Raw genomic sequence first — 20565 nt, 5'->3', positions numbered from 1 at the left:
AGACACACACAAACACACACACACACACACCCCTCCCCCCATCACATGCACACACCGACATCCATGGGTTCAAATTTTTGGCCCGTGTTGGTGTCCAATTTGAGTCCAAAGCACCATTTCAGATGCTGGCACAGGTCCTGTGGTCCCAGGGGCCTGCTGAGTGTGTATTCGCATTCTCTACTGACTTCTACACGTTGTGCGTTTTCCTATCTCTTAAAGGGCAGCCATGGAATTTCAGGGTGATGACTTCTCTGTTGGCGTTTCTGCTAAGAAGTGGGCAGGTCAAACACGAGGTTTCTTCTCAGGTTTGGAGGTTCTCGCAGCTCTCCGCCTCCTCAGAGCTGTTCCCAGCAGTGAGGGTGGGCCCAAGGTGGCAATGACCATGTGCTATTCCACAGAGGCAGGAGGCATCCTAGAGCCCTGCCAGACTGACCACCCGGGGAAGAGAGAAAAAGAGTAGCTGGCTCTTGGTTTGAGTCCAGGGGCTTCTCTTGGGAACCCCGTAGTGTGGGGTCGCCACTGAACTGTGCTGTCTTCTGTTTCTCCCTCACTGAACTGGATCTGAGGACAGTGCGTGACGGTAGACAAAGTGAGGCCTAGGCATCAGATCTTCGGGTCTGATTCTGGGACCAGTCTCCCAACCTCTCCTGGCCCAAGTGGTAGGTAGAGGTTCCCCGTGGTCCCATCCAGATGTGCTGCTGTTTCTCTAACCTCACAGCATCCCTGGCCTGGCTGAGAATCTGGATACTGGGACTCAGAGCTGGGAGGCCCAGAGACAAGGACCTGACCATCTGCCCTTTGGTAGAACTTACCAGGAACATGACACCCAGCCTGCCACTGGACTGTGACAGAAGCAGAGTCCAGGTCACTTCATGCCATCGAAACAGACAGAGGGACACTTCTGAGTTCCCCCACAAACCCACTCAAGGCTGAGCTTGGGAAACAGTTCTGATTTTGAAAAAGGAAATGAATGTGTGGGTATATGTGTTTGTACCCATACCCATGTGAGTGTGCATGTGCTTGTGTGTGCGCGCCTGTGTGTGCATGCCTGTGTGTGTACCTGTGTGTATGCACCTGTGAGTGTGCGCACGCAGCAACTTCAGTTGTCATTTCTGTTGATGGCTATTGAGCCCAGGAATCTGCCTACCTCACCTCCCCACTGCTGAGGTTAGAAGTACACACCCCCACAGCCAGCTTTTTTATTTTTTTTAATTTTTTTTAGAATTATGGATATTTATTTTATTCATGAGAGAATTAATATGAACTATATTTTATTAGACTCTTGGGTTACTTGGTTTTCATATTGTGGGGGAATAATCTAAAACCAACAGACTTTTCACAAACTCTGACTGACCATGCAAGAATCATACAAATAATCTTTCAGGGAGCCTCCAGCCTTCAATCCACACCTGTTCTGAGGATTTAGGTTTGTGAAACAGAGTCATTATTGCCTTCTCCTCGTGTATCAGTAACTCTAGTCACAATGGACATGACTGGTCCCTGGGATTGCCATTACAATGGCATGGTGAAGTAGTTCTCTCTCTACTTAGAGAAGAGACAAGAAATTGTACCATTAGAGAAGTCTCTGCTATGCTTTCTTATACTCATCCAGATGTGCGATATCTACAGATTTTCTTTTTTCGTTTATTCTTTTCTCCATTCTATTTACAAAGCCTCCTATTCTTCCTGATCCTCTTTTTTTTATTGAATAAAAAAAAATTTCCGCCTCCTCCCAGCCTCCCATTTCCCTCCCCCTCCCCCCACTCCTCTCCCCCTCCCTCTCCAGTCCGAAGAGCAGTCAGTGTTCCCAGGTGCCCAGGGCGATGTCCCCAGTTAGTTCCTTGGACAGCTGAGGATAGGGAACCTGAAATGATTCTATCCTATAGCCATACTGATGAATATCTTGCACATCACCATAGAACCTTCATCTGGCGATGGATGGAGATAGAGACAGAGACCCACACTGGAGCACCGGACTGAGCTCCCAAGGTCCCAATGAGGAGCAGAAGGAGGGAGAACATGAGCAAGGAAGTCAGGACCACAAGGGGTGCACCCACCCACTAAGACAGTGGGGCTGATCTATTGGGAGCTCACCAAGGCCAGCTGGACTGTGACTGAAAAAGCATGGGATAAAACCGGACTCTCTGAACATGGTGGACAATGAGGGCTGATGAGAAGCCAAGGACAATGGCACTGGGTTTTGATCCTACTTCATGTTCTGGCTTTGTGGGAGCCTAGCCAGTTTGGATGCTCACCTTCCTAGACCAGGATGGAGGGGGAGGACCTTGGACTTTCCAAAGGGCAGGGAACCCTGGCTGCTCTTTTTTTTTTTTAATTTTTAATGAGTCCACAGCCAGCTTTTTTTATTATTATTTATAATGAGTCTTGGTGATCCAATCCAGATCTTCATGCTTGCTCGAAGTTGGCTCTTTACCAGCTGAGCCATCTCTCCAGCCCCTCCCTCACCCCAATTTTGAAATTTCCACGTGTGAAATCAGCTCATGAGGCCCACTCTGGTGTTGCTTAAATATAGTCGCTAGCGTATGCCGAAAACGTGTGAATTTGGGGTGATCTCATGTAATTAACTTTACCTAGAAAATGTTCAGACACTGGAGTTCTCAAGTGTTCTGCACATATTTTGGAGACGTGAGTGAAGGAGCCTGGGTCCTTCCTCGGGAAGAGCCCTCCTTTATTGTTGGACAACGCATCTCTCCTTCCTGTGATGCTGGTGTGAGAAAGCTCTGTCTTTCACAAAGTGATAGGTAATAGGGATTTTCAATGCTCCTAACTTGGTGAAAAATGAACAGGCTGCTAACCTGTTCTTCCAGCCTCCTTGACTCTCATTTAAACCATGTCCCCCCACCCAGTGACATCTCAGGACTCCAGCACCCCTGTGTCTGCACCAGGTGAGCGCTAGGAGTCCCATTTCAGTTAGCTAACTGGCACTCTTTGAGACACAGTCTCATGTAGTCTAGGCTGCTCTCAAACTTGCTAAGGAACAGAGGCTGATCTTGAACCCTGACTCCCCTGCCTCCTCCACCTACCAGGTGCTGGGATTAGGGGTGTGCACCCATATGCTCCCAGAAGGAGTCTCGTTTTCTATTTTGAGGAAGGTCAGAGGGATTCAGACTACCCAGAGGTTCAAACCCACCCAGCTGCAGAAGCCAGGGCTGGGAGCTGGATGCTGCCCTCTCTAGCCAAGGCGAGTCCTAGGTAGTACAGGACTGTGTTTCATCTTCCTCTAGAAGAAGCATTGAGCTCCAGATCTGGTTTGAAGAATGCCAAGGTTTAAGAAAATGAACTCAGACAAAACTTGAAAGGCAGCCGGGCAGGGGTGGCACACGCCTTTAATCCCAGCACTTGGGAGGCAGAGGCAGGCGGATCTCTGTGAGTTCTAGGCCAGCCTGGTCTACAAGAGCTAGTTCCAGGACAGAATCCAAAGCTACAGAGAAACCCTGTTTTGAAAAAAACAAAACAAAACAAAATCTTGAAAGGCTAAGAAGGCTCCCACCTGTTTCTACCTCCATCCCTGAGGGCATGCAGGTGCTACAGGGAGTTACAAAGGTTTAGGCAATCCTACCCCTGCCCTATCAGAGGGAATGCTGGGGGTGTTTACTAGCCTTGCAAATGGGTTTATTTAATATCTACATAGCAGATTTATAGAGTTAACTTGGCCTCTACTCGAGTAAAAGGTCTCTGGAGGGTGGTAATGTCAGTTCGGTTCCAGAAATTGAAAGAAAAGTCAACACAGCGCTGGCCTGGAGCTGGGGGAACTCCCAGGCCCAGAGCCAACTTCACAAGTGCCAGCTCAGCCATCCTGGGAGTTTGCCAAGCCGGGATCAGAGTCCCTCTCTAGGACCTTGGAGGATGGGGTGTTGTCCTGGGGTGCTGCCCAGCCCAGTGGCACACAGTTCCACAGAGGAAGACAGATCCAAGACCTTGGGGCGTGCATCAGGAATACAGCAGAGGGGGCCTCCACTGTGGGAGGAACCCCCAGAGCAGAGCCCACACAGGGCATTAGCAGAGGAAGTTGGGGTAATACTGATAATAAGGATTGTAGCTCCAGAGGTTTCTCCGCAAGCAGTAGACCAGCATCCGATCACAAGCACAAAGCCTCGTCGAACAGAAGGACCCGTATTCTACAAAACAGATACCAAGTGCTGAGTGAGCACAGGAAAATTGTGCCCCACCAACACTGACTTGTTCAAAGTCATATCAGGGGGTGTCTTCTAGTCTGCGTAGACACCCCCCATCTGTGTCCTGCTCTGAGGGATCTCAGAGTGGGTGGAGGAGGAATCTGCACCAGGGTGGTACAGAATCTGATGGGAGAACTGCTGAGTTAGGGAGATGTGTAATCTGATGGAGGAGGCTCAGCTCCTGAACTAGACGGCCAAGATCTCGAGGTTTCCATTCAGGGAGTACCCAGTCTGGTGGAACAGACACATGCCCTTTGGGTGGAGTGCCTAACTTGAGGGTGGAGACAGTTTCTGTGGGAGACGTTAAACAGAGATGCACCTGCGGCCTGGCTGTGAACTCAGGGCCCTGGGCATGAGCCCCTCCTGCTGAACACTGGCAAAACCTTTGAGCTTCAGTTACACATGAGAAATAAGGGAGGTGAAACCTACTCTGTCCAGGAAGAGGAAATCTGCAAGCCCACAGTACCTAGCAAATAGTGGGTCTAAACCGGGCCCACCCTTCCCCAGAAACCTAGAAAGGCTGCAACAGCCTGTGCCTCTCATCCTCACTCTGCCTCACAAGATACCAGCTGGCCCATCCCTTGGGCAGCACGACTCCCAGTCTGAATGGGAAGCTCCACTTACCACAGATAACCTGGCCCCGCGTGACTCTGTAGTCATAGGCCTGAGTCCGGATGCCACAGCCTTTCTCCTCCAGTTCCCCATAGCAGCGGTCATGCGCCCAACAGCACCTGTCAAAGTGAGAGATGGGGACGCTGGGTGGAGAGGCACCCTCCTGACCTCCGGTGCCTGGGAGAGATTCCAAGGTGAGAGGAAGTTCAAGTCAAATCTAAACAAAATTAGAGCCAGAGGTGCTGGGGGGTGGGGTGGAGAGACACTCGGTGATGTGGTGCTTGGCTGTTTAAGTTCTCTCTGAAGGACTTTCTAACCTCCCGCCCCTACGAGAGGGTCTCTCCTTGTTCTGCATGCACCCCAAGCTTTATGCAGCTTGCCTGAGAACACAGATGCCTGGGACAAAGTTGGACTTTCTCTAAGACAGCGACAGTTCAGGCAAGATGCTCTACATAGAAGGCTTGCCTAGTAACAGCACCTCCACCAATGAGCCAACGCTAACACTTGCCTCTGGGCTCTACAATCAATGAGCTTGGTATCTGAGCAGCTTATGTAAAAGCTCTGGTTCTCCTGCTAATTAAAACTTCCCCTTATCTCACCCTCCTTGAATAGGCCCGTGGTATTCTCCTTACAGTGCACCCTGTTCCCAAATCAATAGCCATTCTTTGGTGATTCTCTCTGCATGTTATTTAGGCTGACATCCCGAGCAGGTGAGAAACTACAACGGTATCCCTCTGGCAGAAGCTGTGGTGGTGTGAGCTGGCAGGGATGGCGTCTGGTAAGTTAGGCCCTGTCACCCACTAGAACTGCCACTGATCAGAAGTTCATGGGTCTGTTTCTGCCTCCTTATGGCTAGGTGGAGTGTAGGTGAGACGGTTTGAATGAAAATGGCCTCCATAGGCTCATAGGGACTGGCACTATCAGGAGGTGTGTTCTTGTTGGTGTAGGTAAGGCCTTGTTGGAGGAAGTTTCAAATGCTCGAGTCAGTCCCAGTGTCACTGCCTGACTGGCCCTTGCTAATCCAGATGTTGATCTCTTAGCCACCTCTCCAGTGCCATGTCTGCCTGCCTGCTGCCATGCTCCCCATCACAACAATAATGGACTAAACCTCTGAACTGCAAATCCAAATTAAATACTTTCCTTTATTAGCATTGCCGTGGTCATGGTGTCTCTTCACAGCAATAGAACTCTAAGACAGAAGTCGGTACCAGGGACTGTGGTACTGCTGTTATAGGCTGGGTCATGCTTTTGTCTGGAGGAATATGCAACACTTTGGGACTTTGTACTAGAAAAGTGACTGAACGCTTTAAGCAGGGCTTAATGGGCCATACTAGTGGCTAATGGAAGACAGTGGTGCTGAGGATGATTTGAATGGGGGAGGGGTTTATTAAAGCATAAGAGGGTTCAATATGCGGCCTAGAGACTGCTCTTGTGATACAGAATATAACTGCTTTCTGCCCTTGTTCAAGAAATATCTGCCTGAAGCTAAATTGAATAGCTACGAATTACCAGCTTTGGCAGTAATTTGGCAGAAAAGAGGACTTTTCAAAATGACTTAATATTGATTGTGTTGCTTGGTTATTACCGGCCAGTCTTATGCAGATCTATAGTGAAAAGGAGCAAGCTGAGTAAGGAAAAATTGGGGGGGAAAAGTACAGTTTGAGGTAAAAGGGGAAACCAGAAAATATAATGGAGCTAAGTCCTGTATTCAAGGAGATAAAAAGATTAAAGAGAAGCCCAATGCTAGATGGAATAAAGGGAGTGGTGACCTCAGAGAAAGACCCCACCCAGCTAAGCTTCCAACTTGTATGAAGGAATTAAAGGAAAGTTTAAGGCCAGGTGTGGTGGCACACACCTTTAATCTGAGCACTGGGGAGGTAGGAGTAGGTAGGTTTTAGAGTTCAAGGCCAGCCTGGTTTCAGAACAGCCAAGCACAGGCAGTGAAGGAGACCATCAACACCAGAAAACTGGGGTTTGAACAAGGGGCCCCTGTTCCAGCCCCAGCAAGCAAAAGAACCTGGCAGCTTCAGCCATGTGGTTCTGGCTTTCGAGTTAAGGATACAAGAAAGGGGCTGTGCAATCTCCCTCCCAACTAAGGAAGGCCACCGAGGCCAGGTTTATGTTAGCGGTGCCCCTGCAAGGAGGCCTGGAGGTGCCATTGCATGAAGCTGTGAAGGTGAAGCCTGGATTGCCTTGGAGACCCCAAGACGTTGGAGATGCCAGAGCCATGGGACACCTGCTGAGGAGAGCTGCTACAGGGAGTGGAAACGGCCCAAGAGAAAGAAGTGTGTTGCAGTCAACAAAGCTGAAAGGAGTCGGAGATCTGAAGGACATTTTGACATCAGATGTGGAGATGCAGAGTTTGGCGTTTCCTACTGGTTTTTGGTCTTGCGTTTGTCCAATATTTCCTCACTACGCTCCCTTCCCTATGTTTTAGAATGGTAATATATATTCTGTGCCATTCTATGTTAGAAATATGTGATATGATTTTATTTTGATTTTATTCAGGATTACACTGAAGAGATTGAACCTTAAAAGAAACTTTGACCTGTAGGTTTTTAAGCAATGTTGAGACTGTGATAGACTATGAGGACTTATTGCATTGGGCTGAATGCATTTCTGCATTATGATATGGCTACAAGTCTATCAGGGCCAGGGAATGGGATGTGGTGACTTGAATGAAAAAGATTCCCATAGGCTCAAAGGAGCTGGCACTATTAGGACGCCGGTGTGGCCTTGTTGGGGGAAGTGTGTCACAGGGGTTGGGCTTAGAGGTTTCAAATGCTCAAGCCAGGCCTGGTGTCTCTCTCTGCCTGCTGTCTGCTGACATAGAACTCTCAGCTATCTCTCCAGCACCATGACTGCCTGCATGCTTCCATGTTCCTGTCATGATGATAACGGACTAAGCCTCCAAACTGGAACCCAGCCCCAGTGAAATGTTTTCCTTTATTAGAGTTGCTATGGTCATGGCAGTAAAACCCTAACTATGACAGTAAGGCAATGGTTAGGCTATATTTCCCTCCCAGTCTCCTTTGCAGGTGGGTATGAAGACTGTATGGCCAGATTCTAGCCAAAAGTGATGTACTTGGCTTCTACACCTACCAAAAATCTTCCTGTGTGTTTTCCGCTTCTCTTTCTCCATCTTTAGATGGAAGAAATGACCCAGCAGAGGAAAGCTGAACCTCAAGAGGGGATGTGCTTTAAGTTTGTTAAACAATACAGGTTACATAATACACACGAATAAAAATTTAACTTCTAGTGTGTTATATGTGGTGTCTTCGTTTGAGTATTTATAGTTTTATTATTTTATATGTGATAGCGCTTTGCCTACATGTACGTTCGTACTCCACACATGTGCCTGAGGCCCAAGGAGGCCAGAAGAAGGTGTCATATCCCCAGGAATCCACCTGTCTCCAACTCCTCTTGCAGTGGCATCCGGCTTGTGGATTCTGGGGAACCAAACTCAGTTCCTCGTGCTTGTACAGTAAGGACTTGACTGACCGAGTCATCTCTCTAGTCCCATGTCTATAAATGTCTGTATAAAATTACATATTAAGCTGAACAGGAGTTTGTAATGATGTGTTCAACTACAATCCCTTACAACATAGGCCATTCTAGCCTTCTCCTTACTTATTATCCATAGAGCCGCACTTCAGCTTGGCCCCAACTCCTTGGTGTCCATTGACGTCATCCTTCATGGAACCCACTGGCATCAGAACTGTTAACTCTGTACACTGGGGTTTCCAAAGAACAACATCTCCTGTTTCACACAGTCTTCTAGAATGGTGACACTCCCCTATCAAAAGGTAGAATCCAGATCCTTCTTCTCTTTTCAAGATGACACATAGTAACTAGGTGTATTGATGGGCACAACATGGTACTATACATTCCATTGAAATTGTTCATCTTGACTGTCAGCTTGACCAGATTAATAGCTCTCTAGGAGATTATAGAATCTTGAATGTGTCTATGAGGGATTCTCTAGCGGTTAGATCATGGGGGGCAATGAATGGCTTCATCCACTGGTGGATACAGAATACGATGGCATTATTAGGATGAGGCCAAAGTTGGAAGTAGGACCTAGTTGAATGAAGTGGGCCACTGGAAGTGTGTCTCTGGTGGTGATAACCTTGCCCTGTCATCTTTCTGTATCCTTCACTCTGCTTCCTGATCACCACGAAGGAGCTCCGGTGGCAGACATTCCCACCATCATATCCTGCCTCAAAACAGGCCCAGAAACAGGGACCCACGTGGCCATGCGCTCAACACTTTGAAACTGTGCGCCGGCATAGCTGATTATGCTCTTAAGTTGTTCTGACAGTTATTTCATCACAGTGAATGAGAGAGAAAAGTAACTTAAGTAACCATGACATTGCATAGCCATCGTAGCAATGCAAATCACTTACCCATCTCCTCAAACACACATTTCTTTGTGGCGAGACCATCCGAGATCTCTCTTGGGCTGCTCATCTCCTAAGCTGCTCACTGCCCATTGACTGTAGTCATAGAACATTGATGCTTATTCCTCCTCTGTTGCATCTGTGCACTCATTGGCTAGCCTAGGTCTCTTTCAGTTACATCTGTGCACTCATTGGCTAGCCTAGGTCTCCTCCAGATGCATCTCTGCACTCATTGGCTAGCCTAGGTCTCCTCCCATTGCATCTGTGCACTCATTGCCTAACCTAGGTCTCCTCCAGATGCATCTCTGCACTCATTGGCTAGCCTAGGTCTCTTCTCTCGATCTTTTGCGGCTGGACCAATTAAGAGGGCTGCATAAGGAACACTGTGGAGTGTTGGAGGTCTAGAATAAAAATACTATCTTTTATTGTTGTTGTTGAGACAGGGTCTTGCCATGCAGCTGGGGCTGACCTAGAACTTGCTATACAGCTCACATCAGCTTCAGACTCTTGCTCTTACTGCCTCTACCTCTCCAGGACTGGGATTGCAGGTTCACACTCCCACATCCTCCTTCATTTTGTAGCTTGGGAATGTTTGTTCATAACCCCCGAAGAGTCCACCATGCTGTTAGAAAGTCAAGACAACCCTGCAAATGACTTGTAGAAAGGGCCTGAGGCTCTACCTACAGACAGCAACAACCCAAGTCATAGCCATGATCCACCTGTGGTGTGGATCAACCAGCTCCAACCAGACTTTGCAAAAGGTAAATGAACAGATAGGAGCCATGCTGCCATAGCCTCCCCAGACATCAGGTTTATGGGCAAAGTAAACAATCATGTTTGCATTAAGCCAACACGGAAGGATCATTTGTTATATTTCAATAAACCAAGTGACAAATTAGGCCACTGAGATCTTGGGACTCTTGGGAGTTATATGGCATATCTTTAAAAGCAGTTTAACTCCTCTGAGTCTTAGTTCTACTTATTTTAAAGATTTATTTTAGAAGCCAGGTGTAGGGGTGCACTCCTTTAATTCCAGCACTAGGGAGACAGATCTTTGTGAGTTCGAGGCCAGCCTGGTCTACAGAGTGAGTTCTAGGACAACCAGAGCTACATAGTGAGACCCTGTCTCAAAAAAGGTAAATAAAAAAAAATTAGTTTCGTGTGTGTGTGTGTGTGTGTGTGTGTGTGTGAGAGAGAGAGAGAGAGAGAGAGAGAGAGAGAGAGAGAGAGAAAGCGCACTGGTAGCCAAAGAGGCCTGAGGCATCAGGTCCCCTGCAGCTGGAGTTACAGGTGTTTGTGAGCTGACTAACATGGGTGCTGAGAATCGAACTCAGGTCCCCTGCACTCTTAACCATTGAGCCATCTCTCTGGTCCTGAGCCTCAGAGGTAGACTAGACACAGAATCAGAGGGGGTAATGAGGGCAGAGCCCAGAGCATTAAAGGTAGTCATGACAACTCACCGATCAGTCCCATCCTTGGGGGTCCCTTTGCCGCCCCAGCCACAGTAACAGCCATAGAAGCCATAGTTCATTATTGGATCCTTCCCAGTCACTTCCTCGATCATGGACTTCAGTTCTAGGAAGCCTCCGGGCACTGCAGGCACACCTGGAAAACAGCCCAAGCCCCCAGGTGACACTGGACATGCTGCAGCAACCACTGGCTTCCCTCCCACCTGCTCTTATTCTCTCAGTTAATGGGAGGAGGGCCAGGCAGATGACAGCAAGTGACCTAGAATAGAAGTTGTTAAAAGTTTGTTAGCTGGACAGTGGTGGTATAGGTGGTCTACAGCCTGATAGGCCAGCCTGGTCTACAGAGCTAGTTCCAGGCTAGCCAGGACTACACAAAGAAACTGTGTCTTGAAACCTGCCCCCCCCCCCAGAAAAGAGTTTGCACTTGGGGGCCAGGGGATGTGATTCAGTTGACAAAGGGCTCACCTAGCATGCATGAAGACCTAGTTTTGACCACCAGCACTTTGCAAACCTGTAATCCTAGCACTCACGAGGTGGAAGCAGAAGTTTTAGAAGTTCGCGGTCATTCTCGACTGCATAGAGTTCAAGGCCAGCCTGGGTTATATGAGATACTTTCTTTAAAAAAAAATCAAAAATTGAATTTAGGAGCAGAGTTTGGAGCCAGCTCCCTTGTGTTACAACAAATTGGGACACTAAGGCTCCTATAAGTCTAAAAGGAAGTATCTTGCCTAGGGTTTTCAATGTAAGGAGCCAGGGGCTCCTTCCCTGCCTTGGGTCTCAAGTTCCTCCTAGGATCTCCAGGTAGCTGGCAAGACACCAAAGAGCAGAATTGCCCATCAGGGACTTGTATGAGGGGTGAGGGGACTACAATGAAGCCTGAAGTCAGATTATTGTGCCAGGCCCTCAGACCTTAGCATGACTGACTCCATGAGGAAAGTACCATTTGGCCATAAAACTCAGCACATAGACAGCACCGCCTGCCAAAATGAAAACAATGGCCTAATTCATCAAGTACATCAAAGTTCTGGGAAAGTTTCTACATGCACTAACCTTGCTTTTTAGCTTCTATTGGTTCCGCTTCTGGCTAACTGTTCTTGCTAACTGAAGTCTGTCAAGCCAGGATATGGTTTTTGTACTTAAAAGCACACCCGGGGAAAAGTTCAAGGCTATACTGTGATCACCCATTATGGCTGCCAACCCACTAGCAGACTTTCTACTGACTTAAACTCAGGTCCAAGCAGTCTTCTCTGAGGGCTGCCCTACAACTTTTCAGAAACTTCCAGATGGGGTTGTATTCAGAAATACTGAACAGAGAATGACTCCAGAATCATCAGCTGGAGTCTGTCTATCTATCTATCTATCTATCTATCTATCTATCTATCTATCTACCTATCTATCAATCATCCATCTATCCTTCATTGAACCTAATGCACCACCGTGCTGCAAGCGCCCTGCTGCTGAGCTGGCCCCCAGCCCAGGGCTGGGATATTTCCAAAGGATTTTGTGCTCTACTTTATTCTCGCTGTTTGTCCTTATTCTAATTTTACACTTGAGGGGTGGGATATCTGCCTCCCACATTCACAAGCTCTGCATCTTCATGTTCATAGCCTTCACACCCTGACCTACAGTATCCAAATTCTGCCACAGCACCATGTCCACCAGCGCAAACGCAGGGGCCCAGGGAGATCAAGGCCTTGGCTGATATCTTTGTTCGCCCCGTCAGGACTGAGCTGAGACTCAGACACAGGTCTCTGAGCTTCAAAGGCTGTTGGTCACCTTTCTTTCCTCTACCCATAACTCCCAAGGTTGGGGGAGGAGGTCAAGGAGCCAACACTTACTGCAGACCAGGAACCAAGCCAGTGTGAGGAGGCCCTTCATCTCTTGGGTTCTGGAAAACAAAACACATCCCATGGTGTCTTTTAAATCATCGTTGCTGAGACCTGTTCAGTCCCCACCCAGCTCCAAATTAGGTCTGGGTGTTCCCTCCCTCATTGGGTAATCCACAGACTGCTCCAGCCGGAAAAGACAGGCAAAGCCTACAGGCCTCGATCCACCGAATTTCCTGGAGACAGAAGGCCATTATTGACTCTACCAGAAGTGGGGGTGACAAGTGCCCCTTTGGCAGACGTGTAAATGGATACAGCTGGCACAAGATTAAGGGCAGGAACTGGCAGACCCTAGACCCAGCTAAGAACCAGTGTGGCGGGCTGCTGGTGAGGTGGCTTGGTGGGTAAAGGTGCCTACTACCCAAGCCTGGTGACTTGAATTTGACCCCTGGAACCTCCGTGGTAGAGAGAACTGATTCCTACAAGTTGTCCTTTGATCTCCAGAAGCACACCTTTATACATACACACCATGCACCAAATAGAATGTAAATAAAGGGCAGAGGGAGCTGGGGTGCTGAGGGAGGAGGAGCTGGAGCTCTGAGGGAGGAGGGAGCTGGAGCATTGAGAGCAGGGGGAGCTGGAGCATTGAGGGAGGAGGAAGCTGGGGAGCTGAGGGAGGAGGGAGCTGGGGCGCTGAGGGAGGCAGGAGCTGGGGCGCTGAGGGAGGCAGGAGCTGGAGCACTGAGAGCAGGGGAAGCTGGAGCATTGAGGGAGGCGGGAGCTGGAGTGCTGAGGGAGGAAGGAGCTCGCACTTGTATCTTTCTCCTGAAGTTCACAGGACTGATGTCTCTGAGTTCCCTGATGGTCATTTGAGGGCTGTAGCTGTTGGTCTGGGCACTATTTCCGCTCTGAGAATGGGGGCTGGCCAGACAGTTGCTCTGGAAAGGAGTCCAGGACCCATAGTAAGTCCTGGCCATTGGGGGCTTCACTATGGCTTTGTGGCCCCAAGGCACACTGCAGGTCTTCTGAGTCTACAGGTGTCACTGTTTCCATGGGAACGAGGAGGCTCGGAAACTGCCTGGAATCTGCCAGAGGTCACTCAGCGCATGGAGTCGAATCGGAATGTGAACCTGGGCCTGACCCCTCTCTACACTGTGCCAACACTCCTAGAGAGGCAGTCTTTCAACCCTGGCGTTCTGTCTTCCATGAAACTCATCCTCTAGGACTCCCGCCCTAGGGTCTGTCTTTAGCAAAAACACAATTCCTGGCTGGAACTTTGCTGGCAGTCCTGGCCAATAGACAGAGGAAAGGTTTCCAAAGCGGCCTCTAGAAGGTTCCTCTGCCAATAGCTGTCTGCTCTTCTCCACTCCCAGAATCCCTGATCCCTGAGTGTTCAAAGCTGTTCAGCTGGTCTGTGGCCAGCTAGGATTTCCTTTCAGATGCCACACTGTCTCTAAGCCCCCAGGTGGCCGGGTCTCTGCGCCGGTGCTCTCTGCCCAGGTCCCTGGCACCCCCAAAGGCCTGGCCTCCAAACACAGCATTTTAGACTCCTGGGACTTCTGGCCACTGAACTGGCCTTTGTCCAGGAGCACCTCTGAGCTCCAAGAGCATTCCTGAGAGTGCTGTCCCCACACAGCCTGTGCTCTGAGGCCTCCAGGCACCCAGATCAAACTGCCTGAGACACAAGTTTCCACAGTCATCCCTTCTGCTGCTTTCCTGAGATTGTTCTGAAGTAAAGACACCAGAGCTACACACTGGGCATCTCCAATGTGCCAGACACCGTCCATGTCACTCCCAAGCCAGCCATGGCCTTGACATGGTACCTAGGGGCAAGCCCCTATCTCTCCTCTTCAGTGGGGATTTGTCAGATGAGAGGCTGAATAGATAACAATTGTTGATTTGACAGATTCAGGAACTGTGAGGCTGGCTGGGTGAGTTACAGCGCTTGCTGTGCAAGCATAGAGATGTGAGTGGCTCTAGCACCCACCTAAGGCAAGCTGGGTGTGTTTGCATCTGCCTCTACTCTAGAGCTGTGGGGCACAGCCCTGGGATTGGCTGACTGTCAGCCTGACTCATTCCGGATTCTCCAGATTCACTGAGTGAGTGCCCTGTCTCAAGGGAGTAAAGGGACAGGGTGATAGAGAAGGTCGCCCAGTACTGCTCTCAGACCTCTGTGCTCACATATAGCATGTGCACACACGCATGCATGCGTGCACACACACACACAAGAGGGGGGAGAGGAAGGAGGAGAGAGGGGGGGAGGGAGGAAGGAAGAGAGAGGGAGGGGAGGGAGGGAGGGAGAGGGAGGGGGAGGGAGGGAGAGAGAGGGAGGGGAAGGGAGGGAGAGAGGGAGAGAGAGGGAGGGGGAGGGAGGGAGAGAGGGAGGGAGGGAGGGAGGGGAGAGAGAGACCTTGCATGGGTGAAACAGTTGCCCAAAGGTTTAGCCCAATCTGGTGAATCCCTCCTAGTGACTCTCCAATTCTCTGAGTTACCTGGTTAACTCTGTTTTTTTCCCCTGATTTCTCTTAGTCTTACTTTCTTTCCCTCCCCTCCACTCCCCTCCCTTCTCCTCCTCCTCGTCTTCTTCTTCTTCCTCTCTCTCTCTCTTCCTCTCTCCCTCCTTTTTTTTTTCTTTTGTAGGGACGCCTGAAATCCAAACTGACTTTGAACTATGTAGCCAAAGCTGACTTTGAATTCCTGATCCCCTTCCTCCACCCCTCGACTGCAGGCAGGCACCAACCACCATGGCCAGCTTATATGGCGCTGGGTGGCACCCAGGGCTTCATGCATGCTGGGCAAGCACTCTGCCAACTGAGCTACATTTCCAGCCCATATATTTTCTTTTATAAAGCTTTGACATCTCAAGGATCTAATGAATAGAAGGTGCCCATGTAGGCTAGTCAGTTCGTACACAGCTAGCACCCGGCTTTCCTGTGGGCATGCTTTTCACATGCCAGACAAGCAAGTCAAAACCTTCAGCCCCAGCACCCACACACTTAACTCTCGCAGGCAAATCCAATCAGTGTTAGTCCAGTGGACCCTCTAGAGAAGCCCATAGCTGCCGAGGCGAATCTCACTAGCCAAACCATTCCGCTCCCTCTCTTGCCCTTCAGACTCACGCTGGTGACAACCCCACCCAGTGTGACCCTTGGCTCTGTAGCCCTCTTCTCCTGTGGACCTGCTCTCTTCACCCGGGACTCTACAGTGCTCCTTGGGCTGCGCCGTTGTTGTACAGAGAAGGGAGTCCCTACAAAAGAATTGCAAAAATAAGACACGTTCGGGAGAGGAGCTGGCAGTAGGTCCTGGAGACAGCTGTCCAGCTGACTGTCGCTAGAGCCCAAGGCAGCCCCAAGACAAGGCTGTGGCTTGTCTGTTTTTATCTGATGATCACAGGGACACTGGCAGATAATTTCAGAGTGGAGCAGGGCTGCGATACTGAAAAGTGGGAAGGCCAAGGCAAACAAAAAGGAAACACAGGGGAGGCTGTGGAAACCAGGGAGCTGCCAAGGAACTGGTCCTTCAAGGCCACATGAGGGAGCCCCGTAAGCCCCAGACCCCCACTTCTATCTCCTGCCTGGAAAAGAATACCATGGTCCAGTCAGCTTTGAGATGACGGCGGTGCACGATGCTGCCTCTGCTCCCCACAGAGGGACAACCCCCACTCACCCCTACTGGCAGCCCCAAGAATGATAGTCTCACCTGAGGGCCCCTCTCTGTCCTCAGTTCCAGAGAATTGGCAGTAGCTGGGCCTGCTTGGTTTTAAGCTGGACTTGATGCCTCCCACAAGCTGCCTGGGCCACCTCCAAGATTCCTGGGAACTCAAAGACCCCCTGTTGCTCTCCCCTCTAGATTCTTGCTGCAGGCCTCAGGGCTGGGTAGCTTTGAGGAGAGATCTCTGGAAGGGACTGGCTTGAGCTGAGCTGGTCCAAGGCTGTATTCCCCACCAGAGACGGAGCCCTGGATCCCCACCCAGGCACACTTCCTCTGCGACAGTGAGCCTTTGTGGAACGATCCAGTCTCTGGTTCCTTGTGGTTTCCAGCCACAGCAACAACTTCTATTTTGTTCTGTCTTCTTCGGCCTCAACTCAGAGCTGGGTCACTCACAACTCTGTCTTCCTTCTCTCCTTCGGCCCCAACTTTCTCTGGAGCCTGTAAAGCGCCCCCGCCCCGGGGACAGTGCAAGATGCCCCTTCTCTAGTCCAGCTGGTACCACTGTGGACATCTGACTCACTACGGAATCCTTACACCAGCTTGTCCTCAGGAGCTACTTAGTAGCTATGTGACCCTGGGCAAGTAAGGAAACCTCTCTGTTTCTTCAGATGAAACACTAAACACAATGACGCCCCCATAAGCCAGTGCTGGACTGTTGGGGAATATTGTTTTCAGGTGTGTTGCTTTTGTTTACACTGCATTTGTTTAACTCTGTGGAGCTGTGATTTTTTTGCCTGTCTAAAACACCTGATGGTCTAATAAAGAGCTGAATGTCTGATAGCAAGGCAGGGGCAAGGATAGGTGGGGCTGGCAGACAGAATAAGTAGAAGGAGTATTGAGGATGAGGAGGAACAACAAGAGAGCGAGAGGAGGAGGGCATCAGGGGCCTGCTGGCCAGTCATCCAGTCACCCAGCCAGCCACGGAGTAAGAAGGAGAGTAAGACATACAGAAGGAAGGAAAGGAAAAATCCCAGAGGCAAAAGGTAAACAGGACAATTTAAGTTAAAAGCTTTCAAGAAACAAGGCAAGCTAAGGCCGGGCACTCATGAATAAGAATAAACCTCCATGTGTGTGTTTGGGGGTGGGGGTGGGGCCTGAGTGGTGGGCCCTTTAAAAAAAACCAAAAGAGTAAAAGCATCACACAACACTGGACACGCTAGTAAGTAATGTCACACAGAAGAGAATGTGGCTCAGCGGGTAATGTCACAGCTTCTACATCTTGAGTTCAAATCTAGACATTGTCACTGACTGAAAACATCATCTCAGGTAGGTTTGCCTGCTTGGAGGAGCTGCGCTGAGCCTTAAAGGAACCAGTGCACATATTAACGCTGGTCACAATGGTCAAGGTCGAACACTGTTAGCAAATGAATGAAGGAGTGTTCTAGAAACAGGACGTTATGCCCTAGTGTGAATCAAGATAACTCCACCACCATCACCACCATGGCCATTATCATCTCCTCCTCCTTCCGCTCCTCAGTGCAGCTAAACTGGCTAGCCATCAAGCCCCAGAGATACCTAGGGTGATCAGTGTACGCCACCATACCTGGCTTTATTTTAATGCCAGGGATCAAAGTTGGAGCCTCATTTCCTTGTGTGGCAGGCACTCTGCTGCCTGAGCTATCTCCACAGCCCTCCTGACTTTTTACCCCGCCTCCCTCCTATCTCTCTCTCTCTCTCTCTGTTTTACTGCGAGCAACACTCATGACCACTTCTCTCCCTAGGACCTAACCACAGGACCTTCCACATAGCCCTGGGAACTCAACGCCATAAAAAAAATACTTGTCTACTGTCTGCCAGACACCGAAGAGGGTCCAGTGCTGATAGAGACAGAGCCCCTGCCCTCTGGAGGAGAGAGACCCTCAGCAAAGGCACATGTTTGGCAGTGACACACGCTGTGGCCAGCACCATCTCTTCTGCGTTCTCATTCCTCCTCCTTGACCAACTGTCTTCTCCCTAGGGAAGGCTGGGTGGGGGTGTGTGACCATGGGACATGCAGAGATCAGCGAACAGGTCACAGTGGTTGGTTCTCTTGAAGATAGAAATCACAGCTGGGCGGTGGTGGCGCACACCTTTAATCCCAGCACTTGGGAGGCAGAGGCAGGCAGATCTCTGTGAGTTCGAGACCAGCCTGGTCTACAAAGCTAGTTCCAGGACAGGCTCCAAAATCACAGAGAAACCCTGTCTCGAAAAACCAAAAAAAAAAAAAAAAAAAAAAGATAGAAATCACAGAAGCAGGCTTGGCAGCAAGGCTTTACCTGCTAAGCCAACTTGCCAGACCCTCAAATCACTTTCTCTATCACAAACACTTGCTGGCCTCACCATCTGATACAGGGCAAAAAGGAATAAATAATGGAAGAGAAGGCGATATGGATGTGTGCTCTTACATATAACATTTATAATAATGGCAAAGGCAGAACACTGTCAATATAAATGAGTGATAGAATGTTCTAGAAATAGGACACTGTGTACCCATGTGATAGGGAACGCGCATGCAAGGCAGAACACTGTCAATATAAATGAGTGATAGAATGTTCTAGAAATAGGACACTGTGTACCCATGTGATAGGGAACGCGCATGTGCATGTGTGGTGTGTGTGTGTGTGTAGCAGAGTGCTTGTCTGGCCTGTAGGAATCTCTATGTTCGGTCCCTAGCTCCAGTATAAACTGGTTCTGGTGGCGCACACCTGTAATTCCAGCATCTGGGAGGTGAAGGCAAAGAGGGCCATCCTCAGCTACAATATCAAGTTCAAGGCCAGCCCAAGATATTGAAACCGTATCTCCAAACCAAAAAAGGGCCACCTCCCTTTGCCTCTGACGGCCTTCTCTCGCTTTTGTTTTCCTCTAAAGGTCCCATTTCTGGGGAGACACCTCCATGTCCGCTGATCTTCACCCCTCCTGGTCTGGATTCTGCACTGCTGCAAGCCTGGCTCCCTGAGGTTCACTCCTGGGGTGCCCAGGGTATTTCACCTCCTCCAGGCTCTCCCTCTGCTGGCACAAGCCCCTCGGAGTCAGCCCCCTGTCTAGATCCTTCCCTGATCCTGCTACCCCACCCTAACACCCCAGACACAGGCGGACTCCCCGCCACACATACACACCCTGACTCGCTCTCAGGAGTGTCTCTCCTCTCACCCCTGGGTGAGCCCATCAGCGCTCAGGGACTTGCTCTTAGTCCTGAGCAGATGTCTAGGTGACAGGTGTCTAGGTGGGTGTGCGGGCTAGGCTGAGTTTGGTAGGAGTTTTGACTTAGCAAGATAGGCTTAATGACCAAAGGACAGACTGTGAGAATGAGAGGACGCAGTGCCAGTCAGGGGACCCAAGCTGGCAGTCACACGCCCCAATTCCAATACGCACATTGTCACCCTAGCAGGGAATTTAACAGCTCAGAAGTATAGTTCTCTCACATAAACTATAGGGAAGCTATGGCTGCTTCAGCAGTGACAAAGAAAGCCTGATGAGATGGGTTGGGCTTTTGAGGCCAGAATTCCTGTGTGATCCTGTCTGCTCAGTCCCAAGAACGGCTTGTCATGCTAAAAGGGTCCCCAGGAAATCCCCATGGGTTGGACCAAGCGTCTCATAACATATTTGCTCTCTGGAGTTTTCTGGATCTAAGAGCAGTAGGCCCAAGAAAGGACACCTGGATACCCCTGCTCCAAGAGCCCACGCTTCCACAATAACCCTGGCCTTGGAATATGATTTGTGGCTCCCAGGACAGTTCATCCTGGGATCCCTGGTAGAAAAATCTGCTTGGAGCCCTCCTCCTGCAGGATGTCCTCCAGGATTCCCTCTGCAGGAAGCTGGTGGGTCTCAGGAGCATGCTGGATCTCACCATATTCAACCGTGCCCTTGGGTCCTTCCTGCAGGAGGGGTTCGTTCCTGCAGATGGTGGCTCAGGAAGGAAAGGGAGAATTCAGGGTATGAGCACCCGCTAGATCCAAAGCCAGGTTGGCGTTTGCAGTCTTCTCAAACCGTCTCCGAGCCTTGGGACGCGCATGGGTGACTACACTCTGTAAGTATGGGATGGAAACCGCAGGGCAGTTGTTGTGGGAGAGCTTGCCGGGAAGACCCAGCTAATGGTAGGGCTTCAGAACCGTGAGCCTGAGCTGCTGCCCAAACACCCAGTGCTTTCAGCTCAGACAAACGCGGAAATGGAAAGCTGAGCCCCCGTTAGTCACAAGCGTGCAAGATCTCAGGGGTTGCAGAATGACTGACCCAGGACCTTTGCTTACTTTCAGCCCAGACTCTTGTGGAAGCTTAGGTTCTCGGAGCAGGAATGGCCAGGCATCCTTGCTTTGGCCTAGGTACCAGCCTGCTCCTTTTAAACCCACCAAATTCCAGAGAGCGAATGTATGGT

At 49.9% G+C, this 20565-nt stretch overlaps 1 protein-coding gene across 2 annotated transcripts in view; it reads right to left on the bottom strand.

Moving 5' to 3' along the window:
- Nucleotides 1-2281: 2281 nt before the first annotated feature.
- The window catches only part of Pla2g5 (phospholipase A2 group V), a 54702-nt gene continuing 36418 nt past the window's right edge, over nucleotides 2282-20565 (bottom strand). For both annotated transcript variants that reach the window (XM_041652977.1, XM_041652978.1), the window contains exons 2-5: nucleotides 12516-12565; nucleotides 10669-10813; nucleotides 4821-4927; nucleotides 2282-4139 (exon numbers count right to left, since the gene is read on the bottom strand). In XM_041652977.1, coding sequence (XP_041508911.1) covers nucleotides 4018-4139; nucleotides 4821-4927; nucleotides 10669-10813; nucleotides 12516-12555 — 414 coding nt within the window. In that variant the 5' untranslated portion in view covers nucleotides 12556-12565 and the 3' untranslated portion in view covers nucleotides 2282-4017. The remainder of the gene's footprint in view (nucleotides 4140-4820; nucleotides 4928-10668; nucleotides 10814-12515; nucleotides 12566-20565) is intronic.

This window comes from Microtus oregoni, unplaced genomic scaffold (genome assembly GCF_018167655.1).
Source record: "Microtus oregoni isolate MIOR12 unplaced genomic scaffold, Mior012 000005F_ref0000423, whole genome shotgun sequence".
In the NCBI taxonomy this organism is placed as follows: Eukaryota; Metazoa; Chordata; class Mammalia; order Rodentia; family Cricetidae; genus Microtus; species Microtus oregoni.
The sequence above is the reverse complement of the archived record's forward strand: the minus strand, read 5'-3'. Positions and strand labels throughout refer to the sequence as shown.